This window comes from Drosophila mauritiana, chromosome 3R (assembly GCF_004382145.1).
Source record: "Drosophila mauritiana strain mau12 chromosome 3R, ASM438214v1, whole genome shotgun sequence".
NCBI lineage: Eukaryota > Metazoa > Arthropoda > Insecta > Diptera > Drosophilidae > Drosophila > Drosophila mauritiana.
This window is the reverse complement of record NC_046670.1, coordinates 1,568,102-1,582,088: the sequence shown is the minus strand read 5'-3', so window position 1 is coordinate 1,582,088 and position 13,987 is coordinate 1,568,102. Positions and strand designations below refer to the sequence as shown.

The 13,987-nt window shown below is 42.0% G+C and overlaps 1 protein-coding gene and 1 long non-coding RNA gene across 2 annotated transcripts; one reads left to right on the top strand and one right to left on the bottom strand.

The window, feature by feature from the left end:
* Positions 1 to 698: 698 nt before the first annotated feature.
* On the top strand, positions 699 to 1,987 carry LOC117143527. The gene is made up of 2 exons (XR_004459617.1): positions 699 to 1,087; positions 1,245 to 1,987. It is a non-coding gene; the product is annotated as an uncharacterized LOC117143527 (long non-coding RNA).
* A 1,296-nt stretch (positions 1,988 to 3,283) lies between these two features.
* Positions 3,284 to 13,898, bottom strand: LOC117145996. The gene is made up of 3 exons (XM_033311910.1): positions 12,346 to 13,898; positions 4,801 to 5,666; positions 3,284 to 4,023 (listed from the first exon to the last, which is right to left on the bottom strand). The coding sequence occupies exons 1-3, from the start codon at positions 13,142 to 13,144 to the stop codon at positions 3,691 to 3,693; spliced, it is 1,998 nt and encodes a 665-aa protein (XP_033167801.1). The 5' UTR covers positions 13,145 to 13,898; the 3' UTR covers positions 3,284 to 3,690.
* Positions 13,899 to 13,987: the final 89 nt, after the last annotated feature.

Here is a 13,987-nt window from a genome sequence, read left to right as displayed (position 1 = left end):
CCAAACTCACTACCATTTGGACAGGCAAAAAAAAGGGGTGCACCTTAAATATATAAAAAGTTTTATTTAATTATTTGTGACGAAAGCATTTATAAGGTCCTCCGACTTTTGAATTGAGAATACCTTTTAAAGAAGCGGATTCGGATTTACTTAACAATAATTAATCAGTCCCAATTATATATTTAAGTTCTAACTTATACACATTCACCACTCTTTCTCCTAAACCATATACCATATGCTGCTATATAATATATATGATATAAAATAATTTATTGAAATTAGTCAACCACAGCTCATTTTTATTTCTTTATATATGTACAGTATCGTCAGTGTTAAGCGGAATCCGTTTTACGTTAACTTTACTACAGAGACTCAGTATTGCTGAATATGTAGAAAGCGTGTTTAAGACGTTTAAGCTTTTTATCCGAGCTTTGTAAATAACTTCATGTGGCAGCTTTGAAAGCTTTCATGGAGACAGACAAGCTTGGTTGTAGCTATCATCTGCACAGAATGGACGACAATAACGTGGAGAACTTACAGTTGTATTTAAATTATCAACAGATGTCGCCATATTAGAACAGGTGGCGTTTTTTACTCGAAAATATTATACATATTTATGCTGGAAGTAAATGAGCAGTCGTTACTTTCTCTGAATCGGCTAATGTCTTAGACCTAAAGTTTAGTTTAAGTTATATTTCTTGTGTTTTTCCTTCCGGAAGTCTTTCCGCTGCAAACTCATGATATGAGCGCCAAGTGCCTGCCTCTTACCGGTTTCGCTAGTCGGCTTTGCAAAGAATGCTGACTGGATTGTCCGCATTCCACAGATACAATCACACACACAGTCTCTACACATAGAGGCTGATACCAAAACCAAGCCCAAAATTTGCAGCACAAAGGAAAGTATCAACGAGTTTGTCCGCAAAGTGTAGTCTAGGCTACTACTACACCGATACGGCAAACGCTCACAAATGCAGAGAATTAAGTGTACAGCCAGTCGTAGCTTTCAGCCAAGTCGTGAGTGTAATCCAAGTCCAGTGGGTTTGGAAGGCTGTGAAGTGAGCACTTTGCTCAATAAGAGAAGTCAGATGTACCGCAGAGTTTCTCGGATTATAAGAATATAATATATAGCCCTATATATAGCCTATTATATAGCCCTAAAATAATTTATTCTTATCAGCGCTTTAATTTTTACGGACCAAAAATAAATACAAGTAGATAATATATTTATTTTCGTGTTTTTCTAGATATTAACAGAGATAATGCTATAGGCGAGTTCACCGACCATCAGATACCCATTACTCAACTAATGGAAATGCGTACGCGAAATTTGATCATTTTTCTGGGAAATAATAAATATTCAGGAATAAAATGAGAAAAATGTGTTTCAAATTGTTCAAAAGTGTGGGCGTGACAATTTGGGTCGTTTTGCAGGTGTACGGAGGGGCGTGGCCAAAGTACTCTTTGTATAGCGATAGAAATTGGAAACACAAGACAAGACAATTTGAGCGTTAGAGTGGGCGTGGCAAAACGTTTTTTGGCAAATCGATAGAAATTTACAGGACTTATAAAAATATGAAAATATATAAAAAAAATTTTGAGAGTGGCAGTTCTGCGCGGATTGTGGGCGTAAGAGTGGGCGTGGCAAACAGTTTTTTGCTAATCGATAGAAATTTACAAGATTAATAAAATTGTCAAAAGATTTTTCAAAATTGTGGGCGTTTCAGTTCTGGGCGGAAAATAAACTTGAGCTGCGTTTCTGTCTCTAGAATATGATTGAGAAGACAGTGGCTGAATATTTTAATGGAGCTCTGGGAGTGTAATCCCACACGGAAGCCAACTCAACATAAATGAATATTTGTGCCTTATTAGGTTTAAGAATAAAGTGTGTGCGCTCTCTTGTAATCATGAATCCACGAAATACCATAAATAAACCATTTAATGTGTAGAATATAATGATACCCTATCTGACCATGTAAGTTTTTTTTTTTTAAGCAAAAATGTGCAAACATCTTATATATGAAAAAACGTAAAAAAAATTGCAAAAGTATGTGCATGGCAGTTTTTGAGCTTGTTGTCGTTAGAGTGTGTGTGGCAAAATGGGCCAGGCTCAATCTCAATATTCTGGCCTTTATAGTTCCTGAGATCTCGACGTTGATACGGACTAACAGACAAACGGACGGGCCCTGATCGACTGTGATATTGATATTGATCAGTAGTATATATATTTTATATGTTTATATTTTATATACTTTTCATCGAATTTAGTATACGATTTTACTCTAGACTAAAACAAATCTCAAAATTGTATTTTATGAAAATAGCTATCTGTCCATCCACATTAACGCCGATATCTCAGGAACTACAAAAGCCAAAAGATTAAGCATACAACTTCTATAGACTTAGACGCAGCTTAAGTTGGTTACCAAATGTTGCAAACAAATCGTCCAGAACCGCCACCATTAATTATTAATTTGATTATATTGATTTTTATTAATCTTTTAAATTTCTATCGATTTGCAAAAAAAAGTTTTGCCACGCCCACACTTTTGAAAAATGTCTTGATTCTTCTCCTTTGCTTTATTGTTTGTCTTGCCAATTTCTATCGGTATACCAAACACCCAACGTGTTCACGCCCAAGCTTTTTAACAATTTGAAACATTTTTTCCCGTTTTTATTTCCCAATATCTATCGATATCCCAGAAAAATGATTCAATTTCCACTATCCGAGTAACGGGACTGACAGTCGGGGAACATGACTATACCATTCCTTCTTGTTTTCACCTGCGTTTTCCGCCTTGCATTTAGTCAGATCATTGGGCATTTTCTCAGAGCCGCTGACGCTTGACATATTTATCGCCAGCCCTATGCTATAAGACTAATGGGCGACGAAAACCTCATATGTATGTAAGTATGTACACCTATTCCACCAGTACAAGTGTTTTGTTACACATTATGATTCGGTGATTTGCGCAATTAGGCTCGGTTAAAAAAAGTGCTGGCTTACGTTCGAAATACTACTGGCAAGACCTGCGACAGCCGGACTCCTTAAACAGTTAGTTTGAACTCTCGCTTATTCGTATGCAAATCAGATAGATCGATTGCATTTGCATTTCACTCTAAGCCCTCCGTCTGCAAAAACTGAGCTTTGGCTAATGATAAGTATTGGTGTAGGTATTTTCCATGGGTGGGTAAGTGGCGAGTGGAGATAGCTGAACCGACTGGTGATCGGAGCTGGCATGCTAATAGGTATGAGAAGCTATTTTGAGAGTGAGGAAAAATTAGCTTTTGATTAGCCATGATCGTACATTTAACATTTTATTGTAGGTATTTATAGTACATATTCGAAAGCATACAGGTAATTATACGATTTGGGATAAATTGCCTACTCGTCCAGGAATGCATTTCCTTAGCCGAAAGAACGTTGTGACCGTTACATAGTCAGATAGGGTATCATTATATTCTACACACTAAATGGTTTATGTATGGTTTATGTATACCTAATAAGGCACAAATATTCATTTATGTTGAGTTGGTTTCCGTGTGGGATTACACTCCCAGAGCTCCGTTAAAATATTCAGCCACTGTCTTCTTAATCTGGTGTACATCAAGGGTGTTTACATGACTCCAATCGCCAAAGGTTGTGTAATCTTTTTGTATAAATCATAAGGCCCAGATCAACCCAATCAACTCCTATCTTCGCGGCATTCCGAAGCTGCTGGCAGGCCCTAATGGGCCGTAGATGGCATGTGGATGCGGAGGATGGGCGTGAGGATGCTGACTGGGTCCTGGGCCATGCAACCCCCCATTTGACATTGTCATGGCATGCTTCCGCTGTAGTGTGTTTGGACCCATAGGGCGTTCCCCTTCATTGAGGTCAAGACCTGCCACCATTTGGGCGATCTCACGCTCCTTCTTTATATCCGGCGGATTGAACTGTAAGCTGGCTAGCGATCCGTGGCTTCGGCTGCGATGCTCTTGACGTATGGAGTAGCTAAAAGCTCGCTCGTTTAGGTGTCCTTTGCGCTGCAAAAATTAATAAATGTATTATAACTAAAGTTGAACCATGACAGTTATGCTAATACAGTAAATAAAAATATGAAAAACAATCCAAATATTTTTCAAAGGTGTGGGCGTGGCAGGTTTGGCCGGCTTGTGGGCACTGGAGTGGGCGTGGCAGCATGGGTCAACATCCTGTACTGCGTCTCTGTCTCTGGAATCAGTGTGCTTAATCTCAATCTTCTAGCTTGCACATTTATTGAGATATCGACGTTAACCAGATCGACTCGGTTATTGATCCTGATCAAAAATATATAAGGTCACTTTTCTACGAACCTTTTACTTTAGAATAAGATACATACATACACAGCATACATATTCTAGAGACATAGACGCAGAGCAAGTTTGTCAATCCACGTTGCCACGCCCACTCTAACGCCCACAAACAGCCTAGAACTGCCACGCCCACACTGTTGAAAATTATTGTGATATTTTTCATATTTGTATATTGTAAATGTATTTGTATATGTAATTGTCTTGTAAATTTCACAATTTCACAATCAGCCCAAAACTGCCACGCCCACTCTTTTGAACAATTTTTAAATTGTTTCTTATTTTTTTACCAATATCAATCGGTATCCCAGAAAAATTATGAAATTTCGAGTTCGCATTTCCACTAGCTGAGTAACGGGTATCTGATAGAAAGGGAACTCGACTACAGCATTCCCTCTTGGTTGAATACATATATAGTATTTCCTAATAGACATTAAAGTTAATAATTGCAAGCCCTGTTGTACTACCCACCTTGTAGATGCCAGTGCCCCCTGGTGATGGCGATTCGGCACCAGAATTACCGGAGTCGTCTAGACCGTTCCCCATTGATGCCGCCAGCTTCCGGCTGGAATGACCCAGAGGTCGCGTCTCACCGATAAGGGACTGTGCCAATTGTGGAGCTGGGACGCCCACGACCTGTTGCTGAAAGGCGTATATGGGCGGTACTATGGGCATGCCCACGGGGACGCCTCCGCCCGCGCCACTCTTTTTATCCTTTTTTTTCTTCTTGCCGGTTGAGCGCGACGGCTGAAGAGTCGCGTACTGCTGCGGCATCATCACGGGGATCTGCATGGGCGGTAGTCCCCCAATGTGGGGGTGGTGCATCATATGGACCTGATGCTGTGAAGGGTGGGGCGGTGGGTGGTGGGTGAGGTGACTGTGTGAACCCGGGGGAACGCCGCGATGACTAATTGTATGGTAACGGGCGGCGTGAAGGCCATGTCCAGAAACGTGCCCATAGGTCACGCTCCCAGGTCCCGACGGCCCCTGGAATCCTGAGCGATGCAGCGGCGCAGGGTGTACGGGCTTTGGCCGGATGAGGGTGCCTGAAAGGCTTTGGCTGCCACTAGACTTGGTTAACTTTTTGTCCCGCTTCGTCTTTCGCTCATCCTTCACTGGTGGCGGTGGCACGTCGATGGGCGTGCTGATTTGACGCGCCCGTAAAGGCCTTCCCAAGGTGGAGGTGTTTCCCGCAAACAGCTCATAGGGACTCTCTAAGGGCCCGATGCTGTCCAACTGGTCCTGCGAACCGTTCCACACCTTATGATTCTCGTCTCCGTTAAAGGACGCGTCTCCGTCATCGACGGTCACGTTGAGGTCAGCGCTGCTACCGTAGACTGTAAGAGAAAATGTAGCAACATTCAGTTAAGAATTTAATTTTAAATTCACGGCACTGCGGAGTCTAATCTGTACATTGTAAATATTGCAATGGCATAAGCATTACACAGCTATAGACAACATTACTAACTATCAACGGAAATCATAAAGAACAAAGGGCACTTTAATACTATCTTAGTTTCTTAATGTGGCGTAAGATTAACTGGATCCGAAAATCTATATTAAACGCCACCTATCTATGAACGTTGACCAGAGTTGTTAATATCTATTTAGATCAAAATCAACTCAAATCAAAAAATCAACTAAGCTGTGTCTATATAAGTTAGCCTTGCTTCAGGTGTATGATGTTTCAATTAACATTTGATATTCGAATGGTATATGCATACCTCAGCACGATAATTGAAAATTGACGATGAATAAAATGCTGAAATAACTGGCCCCGGTTTATTATGCCCGTTGATCGTATACGACAATGGTATACTAGATTCGTTGAAAAGTATGTAACAGGTAGATGGAAGTGTTTACGACCATATAAGGTTTAAATATTCTTGATCAGGATCAATAGTCCATCTGACTCTGTCCGTCCGTATGAACGTTGAGATCTCAGGAACTATAAAAGCTAGAAGGTTGAGATTAAGCATACCGATTCTAGAGATTTAGACGCAGCCATATTGGCACGCCCACTCTAACGACTACAAACCGCCCAGAACTGCCACGCCCACACTTTTGCAAAATGTGATATTTTTTCATATTTTTTATGGTGTAAATTTTTACTGATCTGCCAAAAAACTTTTGAACAATTTTTAAATTTTTTCTGATTTTATTCACCAATATCTTTCGATATCCCAGAAAAATTATGAAATTTCATGTTTACAATTTCACTAGCTGAGTAACGGGTATCTGATAGTCGGGGAAGTCTCATATAGCGTTCTCTCTTGTTTACATTCAAAATACCCACGAATGAAAAAATACCATTCGCACACAAACAGATGAATGGAAGTCGTCTTAGTAAGATTAACCTTCAAGTCTGTGTAATGTTGCCCGTTGTCGATTGATATTCGATGTCAATTTGTATTACATTTCGAGATAGCGAAAAAGGCTAAGTGCTGAGTCGGCGCACTCGAATACAAACTAGCCAAAACGCTGACCATCGTCTGAGCGGGGCTAATCCGCTCCTATGTAAAAAGTGGGCCAAGACCACAGAACAGGTCAACTGGCCTCTCCCGGGTCGCTTGTCCGCTTTGTCAGCCGACACAAATCCAGACCTACGAACAGGTACTCACAATGAAGCTCATTTGGGCCATGTAAGCAACGGTTTTGTAATAAACAATGGAGAATGCTATAGTCGAGTTGCCCGACTATCAGATACCCGTTACTCAGCTAATGGAAATACGAACGCGAAATTTTATTATTTTTCTCATATATCATATCAATAAAATGAGAAAAAATTTAAAAAATTGTTCAAAAGTGTGGGCGTGACCGTTTTCATCGTTTTGGCATGTGTTAGGAGGTACCGATACAAATTTACAGGATTAATAAAAATATGAAAAAATATCAAAACATTTAGCAAAAGTGTGGCCGTGGCAGTTTTGGGCTGTTTGTGGGATTCTATGTCTCTAGAATCTGTATGCTTAATCTCAACTTTCTAGCTCTTATAGTTCCTGAGATCTCTACGCTCATACGGACGGACAGATCAAGAATATATATACTTCTTTTGGTCGGAAACGCTTCCTTCTGCCTGTTACGTACTTTTCATCGAATCTAGTGTACTCTTTTACTCTACGAGTAACGGGTATAATAACAGGAATTTAATAACCTGAGCGTGGCTTCACCTGCAAGAGTCCGGTCTCAGCGTAGCCGGCACCAGCCCAAACCTGAATGGAACACGATCACTCCATCCCCTTCCTCTACTGACCATGTTGATGGCCAACTCCAGTTGGCTCAGTTCGACCAGCGACATTGCCGAAAGCCACTTTGAAAGTGTCTTCTGTGACCGCTTTGAGTCTGGCCATTCCACAGCGCAGTTCTGCGGTTTATTCCTTTATGTCTAATGGGCTTGGTTCTACCCAGGGTCTTTCGCTGAGCGATGTTCTCTCATCAGATAGCAAGTGAAACCTGCGTGGCTTGGAACTATGACCCCGACTCGGTGGCTCTGAAAATGTGAGCCTTTGCTTGGGAAGCGATTGATTGCGCCACCAAATTTGTGATTTAACTGGAAATCCTTTTTGCGCAAGGGTTTTGCCAAGGGAATTCTACTTCTCGTCTAGATCATCAATCTATGGACAGTTAGCCGATTTGTTGCTCTTATTTTCTGTCTCATAGGAGTTGACGCTCGAAGGAGAAACTATATTGGTAAATTTAAGATTTTGTGAGTTCATAGATTATGGACCGGGGCAACATTATTAACTTGGCAGGAAGCTCTGCCCGGTAGGCATGCCTTACCGTTTAGGAAATAGGCAGCTACTTTTACCGCGCGCGAAAACTAATTTGCGTAAATAACTGCGGAAATCCGACGGATTCCTGATTATTTAATTGACCATTGGCTCTAATTTCATAAGTCAAGCATGCTTGCTGAAAGTAAATTACTTTTCCACAGCTTTTTCCAATTAAACTTTAAAGGCATATACTTATTGCATCACTCTTTCCCCGCTGCTGTTTCTCTACTTTCGTGGCTGACAGCTATTTGGACTTACGTCATAATCGGTGGAAACAGCCCCAAAGTAAATTTTATACTCTCACTAGCTTTCCGAGGAACTGCGAGATGCGCATGCGTGCGTGAAAATATTTGTAGAAGGGGACAGGATAGGATCGCTTGTTGATCGCTGCCGACTCAACAGACGGTTTGATTAACATTTTGATTTAAGGCTTGCCAAATTTCGGTATCATACAAATTCCCAAAAGTCTGTAGGAAGAGGAATTGCAGAAAACGAGCTGGCAACAAGAATTTGGACCACAATTTTCAAATGGTTTTTTCTTTTGACTTTTCTCACTGTTGCAATGCATCCAACAAAAACCAAAACCAGCCCAGTGCCATGCAGTTTTCTGGCCGTTTTGCGTCCCAGCCTTTTCAAAGTTGCTGCGATAGAGGGACGCATGTGCAGCTGCTAGTTGCCATCTAGGCCGCATCTGGGTCAACAAGCCAGATCGGAATGTCGGAAGAGTAACCAATACGGCAGCAGCGACCAATACACTGACCAAATGATTTGGGTGGGCTTCCAAAAACGGGCTAGTGAAAGTTGGAGTTTTTGAGGCAGTGTATTGGCATTTTTTGGGGCTATAATGTTGCGATCCGTATGTTCATTATCTCAAACTATTTTTCATTTTTTTAAATACAAATCTTTCAATTAAGTAAGAAATCCGATTTATATAAAAACAAGATAAAACCCTTTACTTTAAAGGAAAAAATTTCGAAATGTCCTCAAATAAAGTAATTCTGACATATGTTATTAAAATAACCGCAATTTAATCTAATTCCATATAATTTTATATTAGGCTTTTTTGCGTTACTTTTTTATTGGTATATTACAAGCACATAAGATTATCATTTCTTTACGTATATGTAAAAGTCACATTCGCATACTCTCCTAGTGCGCTTCGTCACTATGTGAACTGTCAAAGTGGTGTTGCTCTGTGGGTCCGTAAAACAGGCCTTGAAGGTGGTTGGAACAGCAAGTAGGTCACAAATCAAATACTACGGCAGCTGAGTCTGAAATCTTACATATGCGCCGGCAGCTCGAACTTGTTCAAGAGCTTTGCGATCGGGTCTAGCGTTACAATCACTTCATCGTGATGTGGTTTCTAACATGCGGTTTCCATATAAAACGGAGTCATTCAACTACGACTGGATTTTGGTTAATGTGTCCCGTCTTTGTTTCTACACCCTGCTATTTCGTGCACCAAATGCTGTAGCTAATTTGCATATTACGCTCTTCAATTTGCGGCTACCTTAACAGAAGCCGGCCTAAAGAAGAGCCCTCCAATACAAAATCGCTGTCGCGATGCTCAGAACTTATGTAATTGGCAATTGGGCACGCTGACTTCCATTTACCAGATTTGGACAGATCTTGCATTTTTGCCAATTTTTTTCGCGCTAATATCAGACAGATCGACAGACAGGCAAACAAATCGATAAAACTGTTTTATTATTTGTTTACTCAGCTAGCTGGAAGTGTAAACGAGAAGTTTCATAAAATAAAACTAAAAATTGTTCAAAAGTCTGGGCTTGACAGTTTTGGGTGGTTTGTGGTTTGTGAAACGATAGAAATGTACAATACTGATACAAATACAATAAAATATCAAAACATTTTTCAAAAATTATTGCCTTAGAGTGGGTGTGGCCAAAAGTTTTTGGCATATCGATAGAAATCGATAGAAACAAGACTAATAAAAATATCAAAAATATAGAAAATATAGAAATAACCTGGTGCCATTCAGAAAGGCTATTAAAATATAAAGCAGCATTCCTTCGATATTCAAGACAAACTTCCTAAAATTCAATTTTAAGTAATTTTAAATTATAATTGCAAAAAGTGTTAAAAATGGCTATCCCTATTTCAACAAAAGCCCCAATCTCGATATTGTCTCTAGCCTGCGGTATTCTTAAAAAGTTAACGATAGAAAGTTCTCACAGACACGCTTTCCTTAGCTGAAATAAGCATGTTCAACAACATATTTCAAAGCAATCTCAGAAGAGTTTCACAGCAGCACTCTCACACTGGATTCATCCTCTCTGCTACTCTCAGTTTTTGAGCCCCACACTTCCATACCGACTTACCGACTTTCCAGCAGCGCGGTTGTGGAATACGAAAGTCTAAATAAATTAGCAGTCAAAGCTAGAATTTTCACACGCGTTCATCTCGATTGACTCACTCTCTGAAGACCCTAGCATGTGTATAATGAATGTGCGGCCCCGTCCCAGCCCAGTCGGTTCGACCCTACACTGTCTTAAGTTTGGCTGAACAGAACAGTGGGAAAAATCAACGCCGACTGGCACAAAAGGAGAGATGCCGGGCTCCAAAGACCAGAAACAAGCAAGTAGTGATAGTCCCGATTCAAGAAGCCCATTCATTAGCAGACTTCTAACTGCAAGTCACTTGATTCCGTTTCGATTAAGTAACTGCTTTGTCAATTACCATATACACAGACAAGAGGTAGCCGAATTCAGATTAGCTTTACAATTATATAAGCAAGTATAAGTAAGTATTTTCTCATTATAACTTTAACTGGTAATTTAGTAACTGGTGGAGACTCGCATTCGTTGTTGACGTTTTCCAAATAAAGCTTTTAAGAAAAATGCACATATTAGTAATTCTAGTTCAATATGTACAAAGATTAACTTTTTAGGTTCCCTCAACCAGCAGGTTAGTCTGAGTTCAAGTTAAAAGTGAAAATTCCATGCTGCGCTAGAGATCGCACAATTTAGAATACTCCGAAGCAAAGTAGAGCCGCTTTCCATATATTCAGCAATTTACATGGTAATTACCACAACCTTACTACAATCGGTGGACGAAGAAACAGCAAAGTCGTGCGACGGCTAAACCTCACCGTCTTCTTTTGTACGTCCCCATTGACAAAATTTAAATGAGTGGAAAGTCTTTGGTAGACATCGGAACAGTGAAAATGATTTATTTTCACTATAGATAAGTCGACATCTCTGTTTCAATGTCGTTTTTTCGATCCCAATTAAATTTTCAAAGATGTGGTCTTGCAGGTCTTTAAGTGGGCGTGGCCAACATGGGCATATCTATAGAAATTAGCATAACAAATGATTAAATGGCAACGTTCTGAAACAAACTCTCAACTTTCTAGCCTTTTCAGAGGATGGACATGCCCAGAACTCTTGATCCTGAACAAAAATATATACTCTATAGGGCCGGAAAAGTTTCCTCCTGCATGTTTTTACTATTTTTTTTTTCTCTACGAGTAATTGGTATAAAAGGTCTCTTAACAATACAACAAAAATTTTTCTATCGTACTTTCAGGTCATGACAATAATGATTCTAACGTGCAATTTCCAATTTCGTTCCCCGACTATCAGATACCCGTTACTCAACTAGTGTGAAGGCGATCGTGAAATTTTATAATTTTTCTGGGATATTGATAGATATCGGGGAATTAAATAAGACATTTTAAAATGGTTGAAAAGTGTGGGCGTGACCGGTTTGGCGGATTTAGGGCATAAGAGTTGGCGTGGCAAAAAGTTGGCTAATCGATATAAATTTACAAGAATTGTAAAATAATTAAACTATATTCAAACATTTTTCAAAAATGTGGACGCGGCAGTTTTGGCCTTAGGTTTTGGTCTTAGGGCGTTAGAGTGAGCGTGGCACATTTTTTGCAAGTCGATAGAAATTTACAAGACTAATAAAAAAATGAAAAAAAATATCGAAACATTTTATAAAAGTGTGGGCGTTTGAGTGGGCGTGGCAACATGGGTAAACAAACTTGCGCAGCGTCCTTGTCTTTTGAATCTGCATGCTGAATATAAACCTTCTAGCTTTTATAGTTGAGATCTCGACGTTCATACGGCCAGACGGACACGGCCAGATCGACTCGGCTATTGATCCTGCTGAAGAATATACATATACATGCATATACTTTATATGGTCGGAAACGCCTCCATCTACTTGTTGCGGGTAACGGGAAATATGAGAATAAAATATGAATCAAAGTACTTACAGTTCTTGACGGATGTATAGCCCTCTGCTGCACTGCCGGAGCTACCCCCGTTCATGCCTATCGCTGATCCATTGGCGAGGCCGTTCGAAGCGCGGCCCAAGCTATTTAGCGTCGTAGTGCTGCCCGTCCGCGATCTCCATCCTCCTTGGGCGGAAAGGGACAGATGGTGGTTGCCGCGTCCGCTCCCGTTTCCGACTCCGTTAGCCAGGCCGACGCCGGTAAGGTCGGAACTAGACTTGCTAACGGCACCGCTCTTTAAGGTGCCGTAGACGCTACCGCCGCCGCCCGTCTCCAACTGGCGGGCGTAAGAGTTGTCGGCGTAGGCGTGGAAGCAGCACCTGACTAGCGCGTTCGCGGCCGCCTCGCGCTTGCAGATGAAAACGTGGCACTCCAGCACCTTGATGCCGGTAGTACGTCGCAGAATAGCAGCGAAAATGGGTGGGTGCTGAGCGCGCGGCATTCGCGCAAAAGGCGAGTCCAGAGGGAGGAACTTTGGTTCCGGGTGGGCGTTTCCGCGCTCTGGGATGAGCACTTGGCGAACGGCGGCGCAGTAGTGTAGCGACTCGATCGGGAAGAAGCGCGTGATCTGTTTGAGGTTTTCGTCCACGTTCTCCAGCAGGATGCCGTTGGACCAGACGCTCAGCCAGCTGTCGATGCCCTTGGCGCCCACCGCCCCTTCCGAAGGATACAGGCTTCGCAGCGGCTCCTGGATGCCCTGCAGCCCATCCTTGCTCTGTCGGGGCACGGCACTGCCCAAGTAAAGTACTCGGCATCGGCAAATGGGCGTGGAGTCGCCCATTGCAACTACGTAATCTACCTACAAACACCTAAAGCTGTAGCTGTTGGTTGTGGTCTTGGTATTGCGTTCCAGTCGAGAGCGCGATGAAAAGAGATGAGAGACACGGGCGGAGAGCAGGTCGAAAAAATGTGGATTTTCTGGTTTTGCTTTGTGTGCTGGCCACGTTCGTGTCGTATGCAGTGGTATTTCTGCGACTGTAGCTGTGTCTGTGCCTGGGTGCCGTTCGTCGGCCGACGCCAGAGAACTTTTCGTTTAGGTAAGCGGATATTTCTCGCCGCGCAGTCAGAGCCACTGGCTCACAACAGTGTTCGCGATCGGGTTCACAGAAACACGAGCGCACACACACTCGAACATAGCGCGGTGACAGCATACGCACACACAAAGTCGCTGTGAAACTGCATCAATCAATAATACTGTTGCTCGAATTTGCGAAAACGAAGCCCGATTACAAGGGACAGTTATGGCATTATCAACTGGAAAAGCCCTGCCCTCACACTCGCACTCCGGAGTTGAAACACACGCACACAAGCAAACGCCTGGAAAACAAATATGGCGCCGTGAGGTTCTGATCGCGAAACTCCTAGCATACTTTCACTCTGCGCACGCGCTGTCAAGCTCTTTATGCCCCTCCCGTATAATGCAACTGGGCTGCTACGTTTCCCCTGGTTCAACTGACGATAGCCACTGGGTCGTCCTACTGGCGCCCGCTACGAATTCAGGCTTGTCAACGCGACGACGTCTTTCTGGAAAATGAATCTGGCCGACAGTGTCTGAGCGACGTCTACTTGCCGTTCGCTCGCGACGAAAGAGCCGCCGAAAGACGCTCTCTGCGCTCACTCACCT